The sequence below is a fragment of the Mytilus californianus genome, unplaced genomic scaffold (assembly GCF_021869535.1).
Source record: "Mytilus californianus isolate M0D057914Y unplaced genomic scaffold, xbMytCali1.0.p SCAF_10, whole genome shotgun sequence".
Classification (NCBI taxonomy): domain Eukaryota; kingdom Metazoa; phylum Mollusca; class Bivalvia; order Mytilida; family Mytilidae; genus Mytilus; species Mytilus californianus.
The window spans coordinates 28,465,829-28,486,171 of NW_026262582.1; the positions used below are offsets into that span (position 1 = coordinate 28,465,829).

At 32.7% G+C, this 20,343-nt stretch overlaps 1 protein-coding gene across 2 annotated transcripts in view; it reads left to right on the forward strand.

The window, feature by feature from the left end:
• The window catches only part of LOC127717875 (synaptonemal complex protein 1-like), a 106,518-nt gene that overhangs the window by 54,693 nt on the left and 31,482 nt on the right, over nucleotides 1–20,343 (forward strand). For both annotated transcript variants that reach the window (XM_052223736.1, XM_052223737.1), the window contains 5 exons: nucleotides 10,739–10,849; nucleotides 11,194–11,383; nucleotides 15,275–15,348; nucleotides 15,989–16,052; nucleotides 16,481–16,584. In XM_052223736.1, coding sequence (XP_052079696.1) covers nucleotides 10,739–10,849; nucleotides 11,194–11,383; nucleotides 15,275–15,348; nucleotides 15,989–16,052; nucleotides 16,481–16,584 — 543 coding nt within the window. The remainder of the gene's footprint in view (nucleotides 1–10,738; nucleotides 10,850–11,193; nucleotides 11,384–15,274; nucleotides 15,349–15,988; nucleotides 16,053–16,480; nucleotides 16,585–20,343) is intronic.

A 20,343-nucleotide genomic window follows, 5' to 3' on the forward strand; every position in this document is an offset into this window, starting at 1 on the left:
GCTGTATCTATCAAGTCTTTATGCTCCTAACAATCTTTCAATAGAAGCGAGTTAGTAAAGTTAAATTCATAAATTGTCCCTACAATCAAACAATTTATACCCCCCCCCCCCCCACCCCCCTTCAAAAAAAAATAAAAGGAGATGAATTGTAAGTCACATCAAATTCAAATATTTAAATATTTTATTGTCTTTAATCAAAGATATACAATACATCATTACATGTCTCTGCATTAACCTATAAAAATGACAGGAAATTAAACTTGAAATAGAGTTATGGTGTGTACAATGCAACTGCAGCACATACACATTTTCTAGGAAGTTGAATAACCCCTACTAATCACAGCTTACAAGCACATTTTTTTAGCTCACCTGGCCCAAAGGGCCATGTGAGCTTATGCCATCACATGGCGTCCGTCTGTCGTCGTCGCTGTCGTCGTAAATCTTCTCCTCTGAAACTACTGGGCCAAATAACTTCAAACTTTAACTGAATGTTTCTTATAGGGTATCTAGTTTATAAATTGTATTCGAAGTTTTGATCCATCAACAAACATGGCCACCATGGCTAAAAATAGAACATAGGGGTCAAATGCAGTTTTTGGCTTATATCTCAAAAACTAAAGCATTTAGAGCAAATCTGACAGGGGTAAAAATGGTGCAGATCTATCAGTCCTGAAATTTTCAAAAGAACCGAACAACCCATTGTTGGGTTGCTGCCACTAAATTGGTAATTTTTAGGAAATTTTGCAGTTTTTGGTTATTATCTTGAATATTATTGAAGATAAAGATAATAATAATAATAATAATTCTTTATTTAAAGAGGGTTACATAGTTAGCTATAACACTAATCTTCCCTGAGGCCCTCGTGAAATGCATTGAAATATAACAAACAAACAATAACAAAATAATCAAACAAACACACACAAATCAAATAAGAAATTGTTATAAAATATACAATTTTCAAAACATGTAAAAAATGATGAATTCATATAATATTGGCATCATTCAAATTACCTCAACCATATTTAAAGTTTAAGTAAGTGTGTGAAAATTATTATGCATATAAAATTACACAGCTTCTTAATGTTCCAACAAGTAATTAATTTTTTAAATCTTTTTTGAATGAGCTTGTACTTGAGGTTGATTTTTTCAGGGATATTGGTAAGTTATTCCATAAAATAGATCCTGAATATATAAAAGATTTCTTATACAGCTCTGTTTTGGCTTTTGGGACTTGCAATTTTTTTGCAAGACGTATTCCTCAAACAATATTGGTTTATTTCTGGCATTTCTTTAAATTTATCAGTTAATATACAGGGGCTTCATTCTTAATGCAGTTCTGCATCAAAACAGATTTATGGTATGAGATTCTGTTCTCTACTGTCATCCTCCCAAGCTGTTTAAACAGAGGTGCTGATGATGAAAGTGGATCAGCATCTAAAATTAGTCTTGCAGCCCTTTTCTGCAATTTTATTATTCTTACTAGCTCATTTTTAGCACAAGTTACCACTCCAAATAATACAACAATAATCTATCAGTGGGAGAATATAACCATTATAAAATAATTTTCTTGAATCAATATTTAGAAATTTCTTGATCTTAGAGAGTAAATGAAGTCTAGATGATATTGATGAACATAAGAAATTAACCTGGCCTGTCCATGACAGATTAAAGTCAATTCTAACACCTAAAAGTTTTTCAATTGATGATATTTGAAGAATATTATTCTCAATAGTTAGAACTGGTTCTGCTTGATTTAAACACAGCCTTTGTCTTGTACCTATGACCATACATTTAGTTTTATCCGAATTTATGAACATGTTATTTTCATGACACCATTTTTCAACACATTGGAGATCATCTTGTACTTTTAATTGCATAGGAGCAATACTCTTTCCTGATGTATGCATAGTTGTGTCATCAGCATACAAGTCTGTATGGCTGTTTTTGATGTGTAATGGGAGGTTAATTATGTACAAAACAAACAAAATGGGACCAAGTATTGAGCCCTGTGGAACACCGAAATTTATAAATTTTTTATCAGAATACTGATTACTTATAGGTTGCAATTCTGTAAATATAGACACTGCAATTTCCCATAGGAACTCCCTTTGCGGCTAAAACTGTGACACTTTTACTATGAAGTTTCGTGAAAAATAATATCCCAGAACGGAAAGTTTATATGCACTACTATTTTATTCAAAGGTCAAAATATAGGGCTGTGTGGCATATTTTCAACATTTATATGCCCTGAACTTCTAAGAGTTTAAACTTATACTAAAATTCTATACTACCCTTACCTTCATATTTGGACCTCCTAAGAATTAAAGTTTAGGCGCTACCATATTTTTCTATACTGGTTACATTCCCAAGTGATGTCTCTATGAGATGAAACACAGAGATCATAAATGGGAACCAGTACATTAACAAATTAACATATCTATGAATATTATATATCTCCCCAAAAGAGGCATGGTTTGAGAAACAGCTGTATTTACAAAGTGCAACCTATACAAACATTTATTCAAATAGAAAACCTTTTAAAAACACTTTTTCTCACAACAATACTTATTTATCAGAATTATAGCCTTAAGGAAATCACTGCATATACTCTAAGTTTCCTTTTACAGTACATTTTATACCCCTACCCCTATTTCAGTTTTTTAAAGAATTTGAAAACAAGACTTACATCATTGCCAGCTTACCCTATGTGCATGTTTTCTGACATGAAATGTCTAAAACATGTTTGAAACTATTCTGATAACAAATTGAAAGCATTTTAGAATACTATAAATGTATTGTTTAGTATAGTTAATCATTCCAACATTCAAGATTATACAAAGTATCCAATCCTGCCTGTGTCTCCAGTCCACATCTTACTGTATGCCTATTTGTCAATGAAAGTTCACAATTTATGTCTCAAATGGTCAGTTAAGAATTCTTGTCACAACAGTATCATCTCTAACCATATAACTAACATAAGTTAGTTAATGTATGAACTAGAAGTGTCTAAACAAAGCCATATTTGCAAAATTGTACTTAAGAAGATATCAGTCTGGTGCATAAATTCACTAAAAGTTTGATAGAAATGACTGCTTACATCTTATTTTTGCATAACTTTCCAGCACAGTTATTGTTTTGTTTACAAAAGACCTTGAAAATAATAAAATCATAGCATTTACAAGTTAAATTATCTGTTTTATGACCCAGGGTAGGCATTTTTTTCTGTTTTTTTGCCCCCTGGAGCCTCACATTTCCCTAATATTTTCCCAGTTTCTAGCAATGCGGAGTATTTAGTATATATTTAGGATAGAACACACTATTGTAAGTTTTATTGAGGTCTTTTTGTAATTCTAGCTTGTACTTTTTATTGCCACGGTCACAAAAAAACACATTTAGGTGTTACGGCTTACTTTTGGGTTATCGACAGAACAAAAATAACCTAACAAAATTATTTAGGAAGGATCAACGAGTTGCAATGACTGCAAAGAGTAAATATAAGCACTTCTAAACAATTTAAATCACAAATAGGCAAATGTTATGAATTTATTTTGAATTCAGGGCTTTAAGTAAACCATGCATACTGTAAACTGTGAATTTATGCTGAGTCATCATAGTTAAGGCTCAGGATTTTCTCAATCTTCATGAAATATTTATAAAACTTCATATTTGAGTTAAATTCTTTAAAATCTCTGAGATAAACCAGATTTTGTGAAATTCTGTATGTTCTATTTTTTAACCCTATATAGGTTGCAATTCTGTAAATATAGACACTGCAATTTCCCATAGGAACTCCCTTTGCGGCTAAAACTGTGACACTTTTACTATGAATTAAGTTTCGTGAAAAATAATATCCCAGAACGGAAAGTTTATATGCACTACTATTTTATTCAAAGGTCATATGTGCGGCATATTTTCAACATTTATATGCCCTGAACTTCTAAGAGTTTAAACTTATACTAAAATTCTATACTACCCTTACCTTCATATTTGGACCTCCTAAGAATTAAAATTTAGGCGCTACCATGTTTTTCTATACTGGTTACATTCCCAAGTGATGTCTCTATGAGATGAAACACAGAGATCATAAATGGGAACCAGTACATTAACAAATTAACATATCTATGAATATTATATATCTCCCCAAAAGAGGCGTGGTTTGAGAAACAGCTGTATTTACAAAGTGCAACCTATATGGACTTGCTGTGTTCTTTCTTTCAAATATGATTTAAAAAAATCAACAGATAAACTGTAAACAGCAAAAATGTTCAGCAAAGTAGGATCTACAAAAAAGTTAATATGACCAAAATTGTCAGTTGAACCCTTAAGGAGTTATTGCCCTTTAAAGACAATTTTACACAATTTGTTAATCATGTTTGCTAACATTTAAAAATCTTCTCCTCTGAAACTACTGGGCCTAATACTTCTAAACTTTAACTGAATGTTCCTTAGGGTATCTAGTTTGTAAATGTATCCGAAGTTTTGATCCATCAACAAACATGGCCGCCATGGCTAAAAATAGAACAGAGGGGACAAAAGCAGATTTTGGCTTATATCTCAAAAACTACAGCAGTTGGAGCAAAAGTGAAAGGGAGTTAAAGTGATAAATGGGTCATGATGTATCTGTTATGAAATTTTCAGACAAGTTGGACAACCCATTGTTGGGTTACTGCTGGAAATAGTTTATTTTTATTAAATTTTACTGTTTTTGGTTATTTTCTTTAATATTATAATAGATAGAGAGAAAGTATAAATGGCAATAAATGTTCAGCTTAGTAAGATCTACAAATAAGTCAACATGATCAAAATAGTCAATTGACCTCTTAAGGAGTTATTGCCCTTAAAACGTTTTTTTTTTCAACATTTTTTGTGAAAGTCTCAAAAATCTTCTTCTCTGAAACTACTTGGCCAATACTTAAAAACTTTAATTGAATGTTCCTTAGGGTATCTAGTTTATAGATTGTATTCAGGGATTTGATCCATTCAAAAACATGGAGGCAGTTTCTAAAAATAGAACATAGGGGTCAAATGAAGTTTTTGGCTTTCATCTCAAAATCTAAAGCAGTAAGAGCAAAACTGACAAAGGTGAAAGTGTTAAACAGGTTTAGATCTACCTGTCAAGTAATCTTCAGACCAATAGGACTACTTATTGTTGGGTTACTGTCCAGAAATAGTTAATTTTTAGGTAATTTAATAGTTTTGGGTTATGTATTATCTTTAATATTATTATAGAAAGAGAGAAAGTGTAAATGACAGAATTGTTTAGCAAAGTAAGATCTACAAATAAGTCAAATGCCTGAAACTGAAATTACAGGTGAGCAATATCAGGCTCTCACGAGCCTCTTGTTTTAAATACTCCGGCCGTCAATTCAAACAAGAATGACAATTATATATGAATGCTATAGTTTGTGAGACTTTAGCATATATATACCAAATGTGTGTCTTTCCCCATAATATACAAAATTGTGAATTTTTTTGTTTACACATTCCTTTTATGTACAGAAATATGCAAAATGTATGCACTTATGCTAGATGTGTGCACTTTATAATAAGTCTTTTATCTTATCTCTCCCTTTTGCTAAAGTACATTTTCGGGAATGGTTTATTAATTAACTTGGAAAGTATACCTGAAAAAAAACATCCATCACCTTTCAGTGGATGTGACGTTAATAAATAACTATCAGTCTATCCGAACTAAAGTTTCTTTATTTCTTCAAATAGGATTTTTGGGGGATCATTAGCATATATATTCATGGCAACGATCTTAGTACCTTTTTAAATCCCCGAGTTAAGAATCGTATATAACAGCAGGCGTGCGATGATTTACTTACATTAAGGACAGCCAATCATGCAATACAATAGCCTTTGATAATTGATTGACAGTTGTTTTGACTTTATTTGAACCATCCAGATAGGGGAACAAAAAATGCAACGAAGTTAGAAAATCATGGAACAAGATTTGCCTTTCAATACAGTTCGGAGTTTGAATTTTTTTTTCAATGTTTCAACACGTACAAGAATATATTTTAAGCCACCACACAAATTTTTTGTTTTACGAATAAAGAATTATTAACAATATTGTCATTCCAAACGCAGACTAAAAAATAGCATTTAGACCAAAGATTAGTATTGCAAGTTTTAACTACACAAATCCTTGTTTAGAGGGGAAAGAAAATATTATAGACTAAAAACCCAGTTAAATGCCTGTCCTCGATCCTTTTTTGTCAATCACAGATTTCTTGAATTAAAATAGATTCAATTATGGAATGGAAGAATCCATTTTAACTATTACCAATACTGATTGATGACCACTTGTATGTCATACTGGTTTTGGGACTTTGTGGTAATAAGATATCAGGTGATTATTGGAAACCTAGATGCTGTCAAGATGGCAAATGGTCTTGGATCGGTAGAGAGATTAAATATCAATTTTGCGCACTTATCCAGTGGAATAAAACATAAATATTATTGAATTTATGTTTATTTATACAAAAGGAACACAATTTCAATTTTTCATTTCTTTTCGAATTTTCCCTTTCAAAATTTTCCCTTGTCTGATTGACTTTAAAAATTTCTATTACTTAGAAAGATGTTCTGACGCAGGGTTAATATGACTTGTCTTTTAAACTCACCTGGCAACAATCATCATTGGGATATCTAGTTTAAAAATTTGTGCGATGGCCCCGCCTGCCAACCAAGATGGCTGACATGGCTATAAATAGAAAACATGGCTGACATGGCTATAAATAGAACATAGGGGTAAAATGCAAGTTTTGTGTATTATTTTGAAAGCCACTATATATATATATATAAGAAGAGAAATTCTGACAGGGGCAGAAATGTTCATAATGTTGAGCTCTACCGATTGTCCATTTACATCAAAACTGTCAGACAACTTCTTATAGGAGTTAATGCCCTTAAATGAAAAATTTTACAAGTTTTAGCTCACCTTGTCAAAAGAGCTGGTGTGAGCATTTGCCACCACTTCACATCCTCCATCTGCCATCTGTCATTGTCCATTAACTTTTACTAAGATCATCTTTTCTGAAACTACTGAGCCAAATTTAACCAAACTTGGCCACAATCATCATTGGGGTATTTAGTTTTCTAATTTGAAAAAATTTGTCCGATTAACTGCCTGCCAACAAACATTGCCAACATGGCTAAAAATAACATAAGGGTAAAATGCAATTTATGTCTATTATCTTGAAAACCCCTATAGATAGAGGTAATCTGAAGGGGCAAAAATGTTCAGAATGGTGAAAACTACCTTCTGTCTATCAACATCAAAATTGTCAGACAACTTCTTATAGGAGTTATTGCCCTTTGACGACAAATTTTAACAATTTGTTTCATTTTTCCTATAATCTTGAAAATTATAATAGATAGACAGAAACTTTAAAAAGCAAAAATGATCAGCAAGACAAGATCTATAAATTAGTCAACCATGATTGAATTCGTCAGTCTACTCCTTATTACAGTTATTGCCCTTTAATGATGATTTTCCCAATTTTTGGCATTATTGCTTATCTTGAAAATTGTAATAGATAGAGAGAAAATTTATTGAGCAAAACTGATCAGCAAGACAAGATCTACAAATAAGTCACCATGACCAAAATTGTCAGGCAACTCCTTATTTAAGTTATTGCCCTTTAATGAGGGATTTTTCCTAATATTTAGAAATGTTGCCTATTATCTTGAAAACTATAATAGATACGTAGAAACTTTAAAAGGGAAAATTGATCAACAAAACATGATCTACAAATAAGTTGGATGAACGAAATCGTCAGTCGACTCCTTATTGGAGTAATTGTCCTTTGATGACAACTTTTCCCAATATTTTGCATTTTTGATTTTGAAAACTGTAATAGATAGATGGAAACTTTAAATAGCAAAAATGATCAGCAGGACAAGATCTACAAGTAAGCTATCATTGATGAATTCTTCAGTTGGTTGGTTATGAGAGTTATTGTACTTTAATGATGATTTTAATCATTTTTGTTTTGTTTTGTTTTTGCCTATTATCTTGAAAACTGAAAGAGATAGACAGTTACTTAAAAAAAAATCAGCAGGACAAGATCTACAAATATGTCAACATGACCAAAATTGTCAGTTAACTCCCTATTGAGATTAATTTCCCTTTAATGGAGATTTTTACCTTTTTATACGTCCGTTTACGGGACGTATTATGGTATACCGTTGACCGTCCGTCTGTCTGTCTGTCCGTCCGTCCATCCGTGGTCAACATGTCGGACATTAACTCAAAAAAGCTTTAACCAATATGCATGAAACTTTGGTGAATTGTTTATATCTATTGACACGAGCTACCTTTCGTTTTTTATAAATTTCAAATTTACCGTTTCTGAGTTTTGGGGTTTTATTCATTAAAAAAGGGGGGATTTTCCAGTTTTCTGACAATTACGCAAGAATGCTTTCACCAACTTGCAAGAAATTTTGGTGAATTGTTTATATCTATTGAAATGAGCTCCCTTTTGATTTTTATAAATTTTAGATTTTACATTTCAGAGTTACAGGGTTTTATTCATTAAAAAAAGGGTGATTTTCCAGTTTTCCGACAATAACTAAAAAATGCTTTCAGCAGTTCTCATGAAACTTTGGTGAATTATTTATATCTGTTAATGTAAGCTCCCTTTAGAATTTTATAAATTTTAGATTTCACATTTCTGAGTTATGGGGTTTTATTAATTAAAAAAGGGGGGATTTTCCAGTTTTTGGACAATAACTCAAAAATGCTTTCAGCAGTTCTCATGAAACTTTGGTGAATTATTTATAGCTATTGATGTAATCTTGCTATTGATTTTCATAAATTTCAAATATGACATTGAGAAGAAATTGAACTTTATTTGTTTATAGTCTGACAACAGATTTACTAAGTATTGCGCAACAGCACAGTGTATTGCACAACAGCAAGAAATCTTTAAATGAATATAAATTCAATTCATATAACCAATTTCAAGTTCTTTGACTACATTTATTCAGAAACCTATAATATGTCAAATATTTAATTACAATCCAAATTCAGACCTGTATCAAGCTTGAATATTGTGTCCATTTTTGCCCCAACTGTTCAGGGTTGGACCTCTGCGAGCGTATCCAGCTGCGCTCAGCGAAGCAGTTTATTTTTTGTGTTTTTGCCTGTTATCTTGAAAACTTAAATAGATAGATAAAAACTTCAATAAGGAAAAATGATCAGCAGGACAAGATCTACACATATGTCAAAATGACTGAAATTGTCAGTTAACTCTTTATAGAATTATTGCCCTTTTAATAATGAATTTTGTCAATTCTGTGACAAAAATCGCAGAATGCCAGACATAGGGATTACAATTTGGTGGCGTCGCAGCAGTTAGGTGGGCATTAACTATTTGTATAAAGCTTTATATTTTAGAAAGTAGAAGAACTGATACTTCATATCTTGTATTCAGATACCTTATGTTACGAAGATTCCATCTGCCATATGTCCATTGTCCTTGACCTCATTTTCATAGTTCAGTGACTGCTTAAAAATAAATCACAGTTTTCTTGTCAAGTGAAATACTGACTTAATATGAGTAGTAGGATAACCATATTTGGTATATGGGTTCCTTGCAATGTTTACATGTCAGTTTACAGGGTTTACCTGACCTTGACCTCATTTCATGGATCAGTGATCAAAGTGAAAGTTACGTGGTCAAGTCAGTATCTCAAATACTATAAGCATTAGGTCAACTAAATTTAGTGTATGGAATGATTGTAAGTTGTACATGTCTGACTGGCAGATTTCATCTGACCTTGACCTCAATTTCATGGTTCATTGAACAATGTTTAGTTTTTGTGGTTTGGTCTATTTCTTTGATATTATAAGCAATAGGTCAATTATATTTGGTGTATGGAACAATTGTAAGTTGTACATGTTGGTCTGGCAGGGTTCATATGACCTTGACCTTATTTTCATGGTTCATTGGTCAATGATTAAGATTTGATAATTTTGTCAGTTTATCAGATTCTATATGCAATAGGTCAACTATATTTTGTGTATGGAATGATTGTAAGTGTACATGTCTGTCTGGTAGGGTTCATATGACCTTGACCCAATTTTCATGGTTCATTGGTCAATGTTAAGATTTTGTGGTTTGATCTGTTTCTCGGGTACTTAGGTGAATGGAATGACTGTAAGGTGTACATGTCTGTCTGGCATAGCTCATCTGACTGTGAGTGTGACCTCATTTTCATAGAACATTGATGTGATATGTGATATTTGTAGTAAAGACTTTATATTACAGACTTTTGTTACCAAAAAGTATGTGGCCTTTGTTGAAGATGCAGGTGAGCAACAGAGCATCATTAGCTCTGAATTTCCTAATGTGTGGTGAAAAAAGACGACCATGCCTAATGACATCACATAGAAAAAGAAAGATTTAGTTTGTCTACATATCTTCAGAAACAGATTCAACCATACAATCTCATGCACTACCATATATATAATTCTCAACAACAATTCAGCCTCACATTTTAAATATAAGAATTTAACTGTTGTGAGCACAAACAAATTGTATAACACTTGATGCAGTGGTTATAGAATCTATATATATATCTGTATTTTTTAAACAAACTGTTAGATGCCAAAACAGCTATATAATGAAATAATCTTACCCCTTGCCCTTATGTGTTGGCCTGATGAAATTAAAAATAGTGATAACTTCTGTATTAAAAGAAATTTTTATAACTGTTATATTTTTAGAAATTGTTGGATGCCAAAGCAGCTGTAGAGAAGAAACACCAAGAAGCTGAAGAACTGAAGAAGAATATTCGAAGAATGACAAGAGAAGTGGAAGAAAAAGCTAAGTTAATTGTAAGTTAAACATAGTAGTGGAAGAATATAAAATAGTAACAAGGTTATTTATCAGAAAAAATTTATAAATTTTATGTTTAATCTAGAATTCATAAATTTTTGTGATGTTTTTATTATCGGAATTGCAATTTTTTTTATATTTTGATAGCAATATTTGTATGCAGCATTTTCTTAAATTTCTTTTGATAGTTAAAAAATTGCAAAATTTGTCTTTATAGAAGCAAAAAGTAGGAAAAAAATATTAATATTCAATGCACTTTTTGGATTATAATTTTGAACTTCATTTTATTAAAAAAAAATGCACTTGTGGCTAGTGCCTTACATTTGAACATATTTTTTTTTAGGAATCACAAGAGAAAAGAAATCAAGAATTGACAAAGAAATTGATGGGTGCTGAACAGAAATCAAAGGGCATGGAGAAAGAAATCCTGGACAAAGAAGCATCTGCTAAACAAGAATTATTAAAGAAGGAAGCAGAGCTGGCTAAGGCAGCTGAACCCCCTCCTCCTCCTCCTGATGTTCCTCCTAAGAAAGGTAACCTCCACCTCACCTCCTGATGTTCCTCCCAAGAAAGGTAACCTCCACTTCACTTCCTGATGTTCCCCTAAAGAAATGTGTGTGAGAAGATTATCATTGTCTGTCTCAAGATTACAACAAACTGTTGGAAAATTAGTTTCACCACTAAACCAGGGGATCAGGCCTCTACAATAACTTTTTTTCCAACTTGTCCAGTAGGACAAGTACATACCAAAACTTACTTGTCCGAATGAAATTGTAACTTGTCCAACAAAAAATCTTAATAATAACCTTTTTTGCATTTTAAGTTGATTCAAGGAACAAAATGAATTAAAACAATAGAACAGAATTTGATTTATATCTGTTGAAATACCTTTTAAAAATATGAGTCGAGAACAACTGAATCTAGTCATGTCACAGGACTTAGGTTCTAGTTTTCATCAATGCCAAAGTCTCATCAGACTCTACACACAAGGCACCGTCTGATAGGCCTGTCAATTTCCACTCATTGGATTTGTATCCTGGTTTTTATAAGTTGAAAAAAGTTTATTCAAATTCAATCAATAAAAAAATAGGAGATGAGGTATGATTGCCAATGAAATAACTCTCTGCATGAGACCAAAATGACACAGAAATTAAAAACTATAGGTCACCGTTTTGCAAGTATTGTTTTTTCTTCTATATATGATCAAATATGATTTGGGAATTTTATGGTAAATAACTTCTTCATTTTTTTATTTAAAAAATATTTTTGTTAAAAAAATTACGGTATGGTATTTATTATAAAGCAACAGAATAAGGTAGGAAAACGAGGTACTGATTTGTCTTGGTCCCGAAATGTCTCCTGTCTCCTGCGTTGTCAAACTGTCTATAATTAATCATGTTTTTTAAATATGTCTCCTACGGTGCCAAACTGTCTATTAAACTTGGAGCCGAATCGTTTACGAGCTGGTGACGAACTGTCTTGTAAAGTTACCTTATCTACAAAGCGCATCGTTGATTATGATCAGTAAGACTGGTTTCCGAGAATAGTATGACTTTATACCTGTTAAAAAGTACCTGACAAAGAACCAGTTTTAAATTATCGATTGCAAGTAAACATGTCAAATTAATACTAGTGTATATCTTCTTTTCTTGTTTTTTTGTTTATAATTACTTTGTTCATCAAAGTTGGATTAAAATTATTTTCTGCATAATAATTTAACTTGTCCCGTCGGACAAGCTTGATATAGCTTTTACTTGTCCGACCTTTTTTTCCTCTGGTATCGGACAATCGGACAAGCGTTATTGTCGAGTCCTGGGGATTCACTTTTCCTTTATGGCCTTTGAAGAAATTTGGTATAATAAGATTGTTTTTGATTTTGTGGGAAATTTCAGACATTATTCTTCCTTTGTATTTAACTCAATCTATAATTAGATGTTAGGATTACTGCTTTCTTACCCTAGGAGATACATCTGCCCCATGTTATTCCAAAGCATTTGGTTTTACTTTTAGTTTTGTTGGGAGTTCATGTCATCTTTAGGATGTACTTAGGTGAATTTAAAAAAAATAGAGAATTTAAAATTAATACCATAAGTCAGAAGAGCATTAGTTAAGGAACAAAATAAGCTAAAAATATTGATAGGTTATGGAGCTCCTTTTCGAGATATTTAATTTTAAAAAAAGGGCAGGAAAAGGCTGACTGTGACAAATATACCTTATATTTGCACTGGTATTATTTGGGTCTCAAATCAAAAGAAAAGAAATCTAAAATCTGCGTTTTTATACGCCCGTCAAAATTTTGACGGGACATATTATATTATACAAATGTTGTCTGTCCGGCGTAAACATGTCGCACCATAACTTGAGAACGACTTATCCAAATTTCATGAAACTTTACATAGTTGTTTCTTATGATGGTCAAACGATCTATATACTTTTTGGTGAAAATAAGATTAAAACTTTTTGAGTTACGGGACTTAGTAACTAAAACAGGTGTGTGTTTTTTTTCACATGTCGCGCCGTATCTCAAAAACAATTTATGATTATTGCTTAAAACTTTACACACTCCTTAGTTATATTAATCTTAAGATCTGTATACTTTTTGGTGATGATTCAAAATTCCATTTTGAGTTATTGAGTATTTTGTAAAAAAAGGGGAGGGGGTTTTCACATGTCGCACCGTATCTCAAAAACGATTAATGATTATTGCTTAAAATTTTACAAACTTCTTAGTTATATTAATCTAAAGATCTGTATACTTTTTGGTTTTGATTCAAAATTTTATTTTAGAGATATTGAGTTTTTTGAAAAAAAAAAGGGGGGTTTTCGCATGTCGCGCCGTATGTCAGAAACTATTTATGATTATTGCATAAAAATTCACACACAAGACGACGGGTGTATCATGCGCTCATGGCGCAGCTGTTTATTTGAAGAATGGACAAAAATGCGAGATTAATTATTACAATTTCCAGAAAAGCTGCATTCAGATATATGTATCAGATATCAGAATGTGAGTTCTTTATATTGCAATACTCACCCAGTCACATTATTCACATTAATAAAAACCTCGCAAATAATTTTGGAATTTACAGTAACCCCCATCCAGGCCCTCAATTATTTCACTTGATTTACCTTGTACACTGATGTAGTGCTTTTGGTATCGAAAAGTAACAATGAATTCATAATTACTCGAGGGATACTAATTTTTTATGAATTCATAGGTATTGTAGAACCACATATTTAGATGTTTACTGACATACAAATGTCCTGAAGACTTGATCTCTATATGGATTTGGCTATTATTTATTTTATGGATTTTTTTTATTATTTTTGTTATGGATTTTGTTATTTATTTTAGGTACTTTTTGGTCATATAGGTCTTCAACTGTTTGGGTTCTTACACATCTTTGGCTTTCAAAAATTTGGCTTTGAGCTTTCCTGATGAAGGTAAATCCAGAAAGGCACTTGGGTTGCATGAAATTTATAAAGTGATGTTTTCATTTTTTACAGAAATTGGTAGATACAGTTGCTGGTGGACTAACAATTCCTAAGGGTATCATCAGCTCAGTAGTCAGTACTTCGGTACTGTCGTGATTTATAACTAACCTTTCTTAAATTGTCCTTTTAAAAATTTAGACATTGTTAAGAAACTAAGGTTTCAACTCACTCAGACAAAGTTGACCTTAGATTTATTTGGCTATTTTTTTTAGGTCTTTTTTAGTCATAAAGCTCTTCAACTGTTTTGGTTCTTATACATCATTGGTTTCTAAATATTCATCTTTGAATGTTCCTGTTGAAGGTAAATCCAGGAAAGCGTTTTGGACACATGAAATTTATAAAGTGTTGTTTTCATTTTTTTTATGGTGAATTTCTCAAAACCATGAAATCAAAGTGTCCACCAAAATTCAATGTGTCCCCAATCCACAGAAATCGGTACCAATCAAAATAATTGAATCCACAGTACCTTATTATACAACCGCTTTAAAAAAGTTGGGGTATACTGTTTTACCTCTGTCTTTCTGTCCGTCTGTTCGTCCGTCCATCCGTCCATCCATCAGTCCATCCGTCCATCCATCCATCCATCCGTCTATCCGTCCAACCGTCAGTCCGTCCATCCATCCATCTGCCTATCAGTCCAACCGTCAGTCCGTCCATCTGTCTCATGAATTTTTTTGGTCGCAGCTTTCTCAGGAACTGCATCATAAGGATTTTTGAAATTTGATTTCAGGGTTTATATTAGTCAGCTATACTGTGTGATGTGTTTTCAGATTCATCACTCAACAACTTCCTGTTTACCAAAATATTTGGGCGGGGGTATCATCAGTGAGAAGTAGCTCGCAGTTTCACTTGTTTATGTCTGGAATTTCAACTCTTGTATTTAAATTGTTTTAGTCTAGATATTTACAATTTTTTTTTTTCTTTAATAGTAATTATAAAAGTTGTTGACCCTGAATTAGTACAGAAGGTCAAAGATACAGAAGAACAGTTAGAGAAGTCAAAGGTACATTTTTATCAAGGAAAGATTTTTCATAATATACCAGATTCATGAGGAAAAAAAATCATTTTGAAATGAAATAATGGACAAGGCTACTTATTTTGTGCTTGAATTTTAAAATTTTGAAAGCATTACAGCCTATCAAACAAAATACTCTAGCAGACAACATATATTAGATGTTCACAAGGCATATATAAGTCAGTTACACATATCAGTAATAAATTAAAATACATTTTAGTTTTGTCATGCACATTTGCTTTTGGTCTCCAAACACTTTGCAATTCACTATATATAGCTAGTATGATGCATTTTCACGTCCATCACTCATCAGCTTCCTGTTAGCCTAATATTCATTGCAGGAATACATGCATAATAAATGAACAGGAGTTCATGTGTCATTAAAAATCCTGTTAAGATAGAAATTAATGCTGATTGAAAAATTTTAAAAGCATTTATGTGAAAAAATGTTATTTTATGGTGGTAAGTAAGTTAAATCATTGACAATAAGTAAGTTTCTTTTCTAGAAATTTAAAGCATAACTTCTTGTGAAATAACCTGAGCAAAAGGATGTCTCATTTCAGATTTTTTCTATCATTAGAAGATATCACCACATCATGCTTTTAATTGTACAGACATGTTCTTTCAGATACAAATTTCCAACAATGTTGAAAGAATCAAGGAATTGGAAAGACAGATGATGAAAGAAAAAGGTAGTATAATAGAAAAATCTATCAAACTTCTACGCCTAACTATATTTCATGATAATATACTTGTTCAGTATATAATTTGAATTAGAAGATAATAGTTTGCTCTAGTAGATAACGGTATTTCCTTCGAATCTAACTGCAGATAAAACTTTAGTATACTTTGTTCATCTATTATTTTGATCAGTTTATATTTTCTGAATTGTCAAAAATATAATTCTGGGCAATGGCAATATTTGCTCATTTTGAATCCCCCCCCCACCCCATTTCATTTTGATTGATCCATGGTAAAGCACATGTATGTGATCAAATTAATAGTTTTGACTTTGTTGCTTTTTATTGTACCCCTTGTATTATACGCTTATTTTCTATTTTTACATAAGTATCTATTAAGATTTGAAAATAAAAATATGTAAAAAACAAAACATTTGCAGAAAAAATAAAGCAGCTAAAAGACGACCTTGAGAAGGCGGAGAAAGAGGCAGAAGAAGCTGCTATGACAATAAATATAGCAGAACCTGTCATTGAAATACCAGAGGTAAGAATTATCTCCCTTTCTTTACCTTTTATGATAATAAATATAGCAGAACCTGTCATTGAAATACCAGAGGTAAGAATTATCTCCCTTTCTTTACCTTTTATGATAATAAATATAGTAGAACCTGTCATTGAAATACCTGAGGTAGAAATTATCACCCTTTCTTACTTTTTTAGTGTATTTAGCAAATACCTTCCATCAGAACATACCTTCAAGTAACCAAACATTGCCACAATCATCATTGGGATATGTAGTTTAAAATTGTGTCATATGATCCGACCTACCAACCAATATGACTTACATGGCTAAAAATAGAACATAGGATTTAATTGCAAGTTTTGTCTATAATATTGAAAACCCCTATTGATATAGAAAATTTGGCATGACAGAATTGCAATGTACAATACAAAAAGATTTTATTTAACTTTTTTAGCTCACCTGGCCCAAAGGGCCAAGTGAGCTTTTCTGATCACTTGGCGTCCGTCGTCCGTCGTCGTTAACTTTTACAAAAAACTTCTCCTCTGAAACTACTTAGCCAAATTAAACCAAACTTGGCCACAATCATCATTGGGGTATCTAGTTTAAAAAATTTGTCCTGTGACCCGGCCAACCAACCAAGATGGCCACCATGGCTAAAAATAGAACATAGGGGTAAAATGTAGATTTTGGCTTTTATCTCTGAAACCAAAGCATTTAGAGCAAATCTGACATGGGGGTAAAATTGTTTATCAGGTCAAGATCTATCTGCCCTGAAATTTTCAGATGAATCTGACAACCCGTTGTTGGGTTGCTGCCCCTGAATTGGTAATTTTAAGGAAATTTTGCCGTTTTTGGTTATTATCTTGAATATTATTATAGATAGAAATAAACTGTAAACAGCAATAATGTTCAGCAAAGTAAGATCTACAAATAAGTCAAACTTGACCAAAATGGTCAGTTGACCCCTTAAGGAGTTATTGCCCTTTATAGTAAATTTTTATCCATTTTTCGTAAATTTTTGTAATCTTTTACAAAAATCTTCTCCTCTGAAACTACTAAGACAAATTTAACCAAACTTGTCCACAATCATCATTAGGGTATATAGTTTAAAAAATGTGTCCGATAACCCCCTGCGAACCAAGATGGCCGACATGGCTAAAAAATAGTACATAGGGGTAAAATGTAGATTTTGGCTTTTATCTCTGAAACCAAAGCATTTAGAGCAAATCTGACATGTGGTAAAATTGTTTATCAGGCCAAGATCTATCTGCCCTGAAATTTTCAGATGAATCTGACAACCCGTTGTTGGGTTGCTGCCCCTGAATTGGTAATTTTAAGAAAATTTTGCCGTTTTTGGTTATTATCTTGAATATTATTATAGATCGAGATAAACGGTAAACAGCAATAATGTTCAACAAAGTAAGATCTACAAATAAGTCAACAATGACCAAAATGGTCAATTGACCCCTTAAGGAGTTATTGCCCTTTATAGTCAATTTTTTACAATTTTCATAAATTTTGTAAATTTTTGTAAATTTTTTACAAAATATTTTCCACTGTAACTACTGGGCCAAGTTCATTATAGATAGATATAATTGTAAGCAGCAAGAATGTTCAGTAAAGTAAGATCTACAAACACATCACCATCACCAAAACACAATTTTGTCATGAATCCATCTCTGTCCTTTGTTTAATATGCACATAGACCAAGGTGAGCGACACAGGCTCTTTAGAGCCTCTAGTTTTCATTCATAACACATTTACATACATTGGTGGGGATGCACGTGAGACCAATGCAGTATAATTCACTTAATTCATTAGTACATGCTAAAATTATGCACATTATTTACCCATCTAGTCAAATGTGTGAGTCTGTATTCAAAGACCACCTGTTTTAAGGGATCCCTTTTGTCTTCTCCCTTTAGTGGTCTCTTATTACAGGTTTGACTATATTCTACCTTAAGGATGTACTTTTATAAATCAGAAGAGCATTAGTTAAGGAACAAAATCAGCTAGAAATAGTGATAGGTTATGGAGCTGCTTTTCGAGATATTTAATTTTTAAAAAATGGCAGGAAAAGGCTGACTCTGACTTTTACCTTATATTTGCATTGGTATTACTTAGGTCTCAAATCGAAAGAAAATAAATCTAGATTCTGCTTAAATTTTGGTAAATGACTATTTATGAGCTATTGAAGTCTTATATGAAAAGAAAAATGGGTGTTATGGGGCAAAATATTTTACCCTGTATCGTAGGGAAAAAACCGAGGAGTCCGAACATCTGACAAAAATTCCTAAACCTGACCTTAGTACTGTTGAGATTGTCGCGGGAACATAACGTCCGTACTATTGTACTTTTCCATTGTCGACGTCGTATTGTCAGTGACGTCGCCTTGGGCGGAAATACGTTAGTTGTATATAAAATGTAATGGCTGAACAGTTGTCTTTATACACATTGCCTAACTATCATCTATATTTATGGTACCGTGACCAATGGATCTCGAAAAATTGAAATCAGTTCGATCTGGGAACAGAAGCGCTGTTACCAGACTATTCCGCAGGTTAGATGAAGCAAAGGAGAATACGAATTTCGATGAAGAAGAAGTCTTTGCAACGCTCGGAAAACTTGTGCAAAAACAAACATTGTTTGAGGACTTAAATGAACAAATTCTCAAGTTAACAGAACCGGAAGATGTGGAAAATGAGATTATTGATTCAGATGAATATTCAGTGACTATGGAAACGAAGATTCGACACATACGTAAGTTCATACAAAATGTCCAAACCCCGCAGTCCCGTCATATTGAATCACATACTACAACTCACACGTTAAATCCAGAAACTATACCGTTTGTTCCAACGCACAACATAACCAACCCACACAACGCACAGTCGTTTGAAAACCCGTCTGTACAAGCCAGTCACACATTTAACACGCAACAAAGTACATTTTCGTCAACTAGTAATCAGAGTCACCGCCTACCAAAACTTTCGCTTCCAACCTTCTCAGGCAACATTTTAGAATGGCAAACTTTCTGGGACTCATATGAGTCGGCCGTACATCTTAATCTGTCACTTACAAATGTACAAAAATTTAATTACTTGAAAGCACAGCTAGAACATGAAGCACTAGGATCAATAGCAGGTTTCGCACTAACAAATGTAAACTACGATGAAGCCGTAAATTTGTTAAAAGAGAGGTTCGGTCAACAAGATAAAATCATAAATGCATACATGCAGGCATTATTAGAAATTCCTTCGCCTAGAAATCAGTTAACAAGCTTACGAAGTTTTTACGATAAAATGGAAGGTTACGTCAGGGGATTAGAAGCTTTGGGTCAAACACAGGAAACATACGGCACGTTACTTGTTCCCATTATTATGAACAAATTACCCGGGGAAGTCAGAAAACATCTCGCGCGAGAACACAGAACAAAAACTTGGGTATTACGGGACCTCCGTAAAAGCATATTAGACGAGATAGATATAATGGACGCAGGACAAGAGATAGAGTCAACACACAATTTGCCCACAACATCGTCTTTCTTTGCCGGAGCGAAATTGCCGAAGTCCAAATCTTACAAGAATATTGAGACTAGACCTTGCGTTTTCTGTCACGAAATACACGCACCTACCCATTGCAGTAAAATAACCGACACAGAATCCCGTATGAACATAGTAAAACGTGATAAGTTATGCTTTAATTGCCTTGGTAAACACAGACTAAACGAATGTAAATCTAAACACACATGTAGACATTGTAATAAGAAACACCATACAA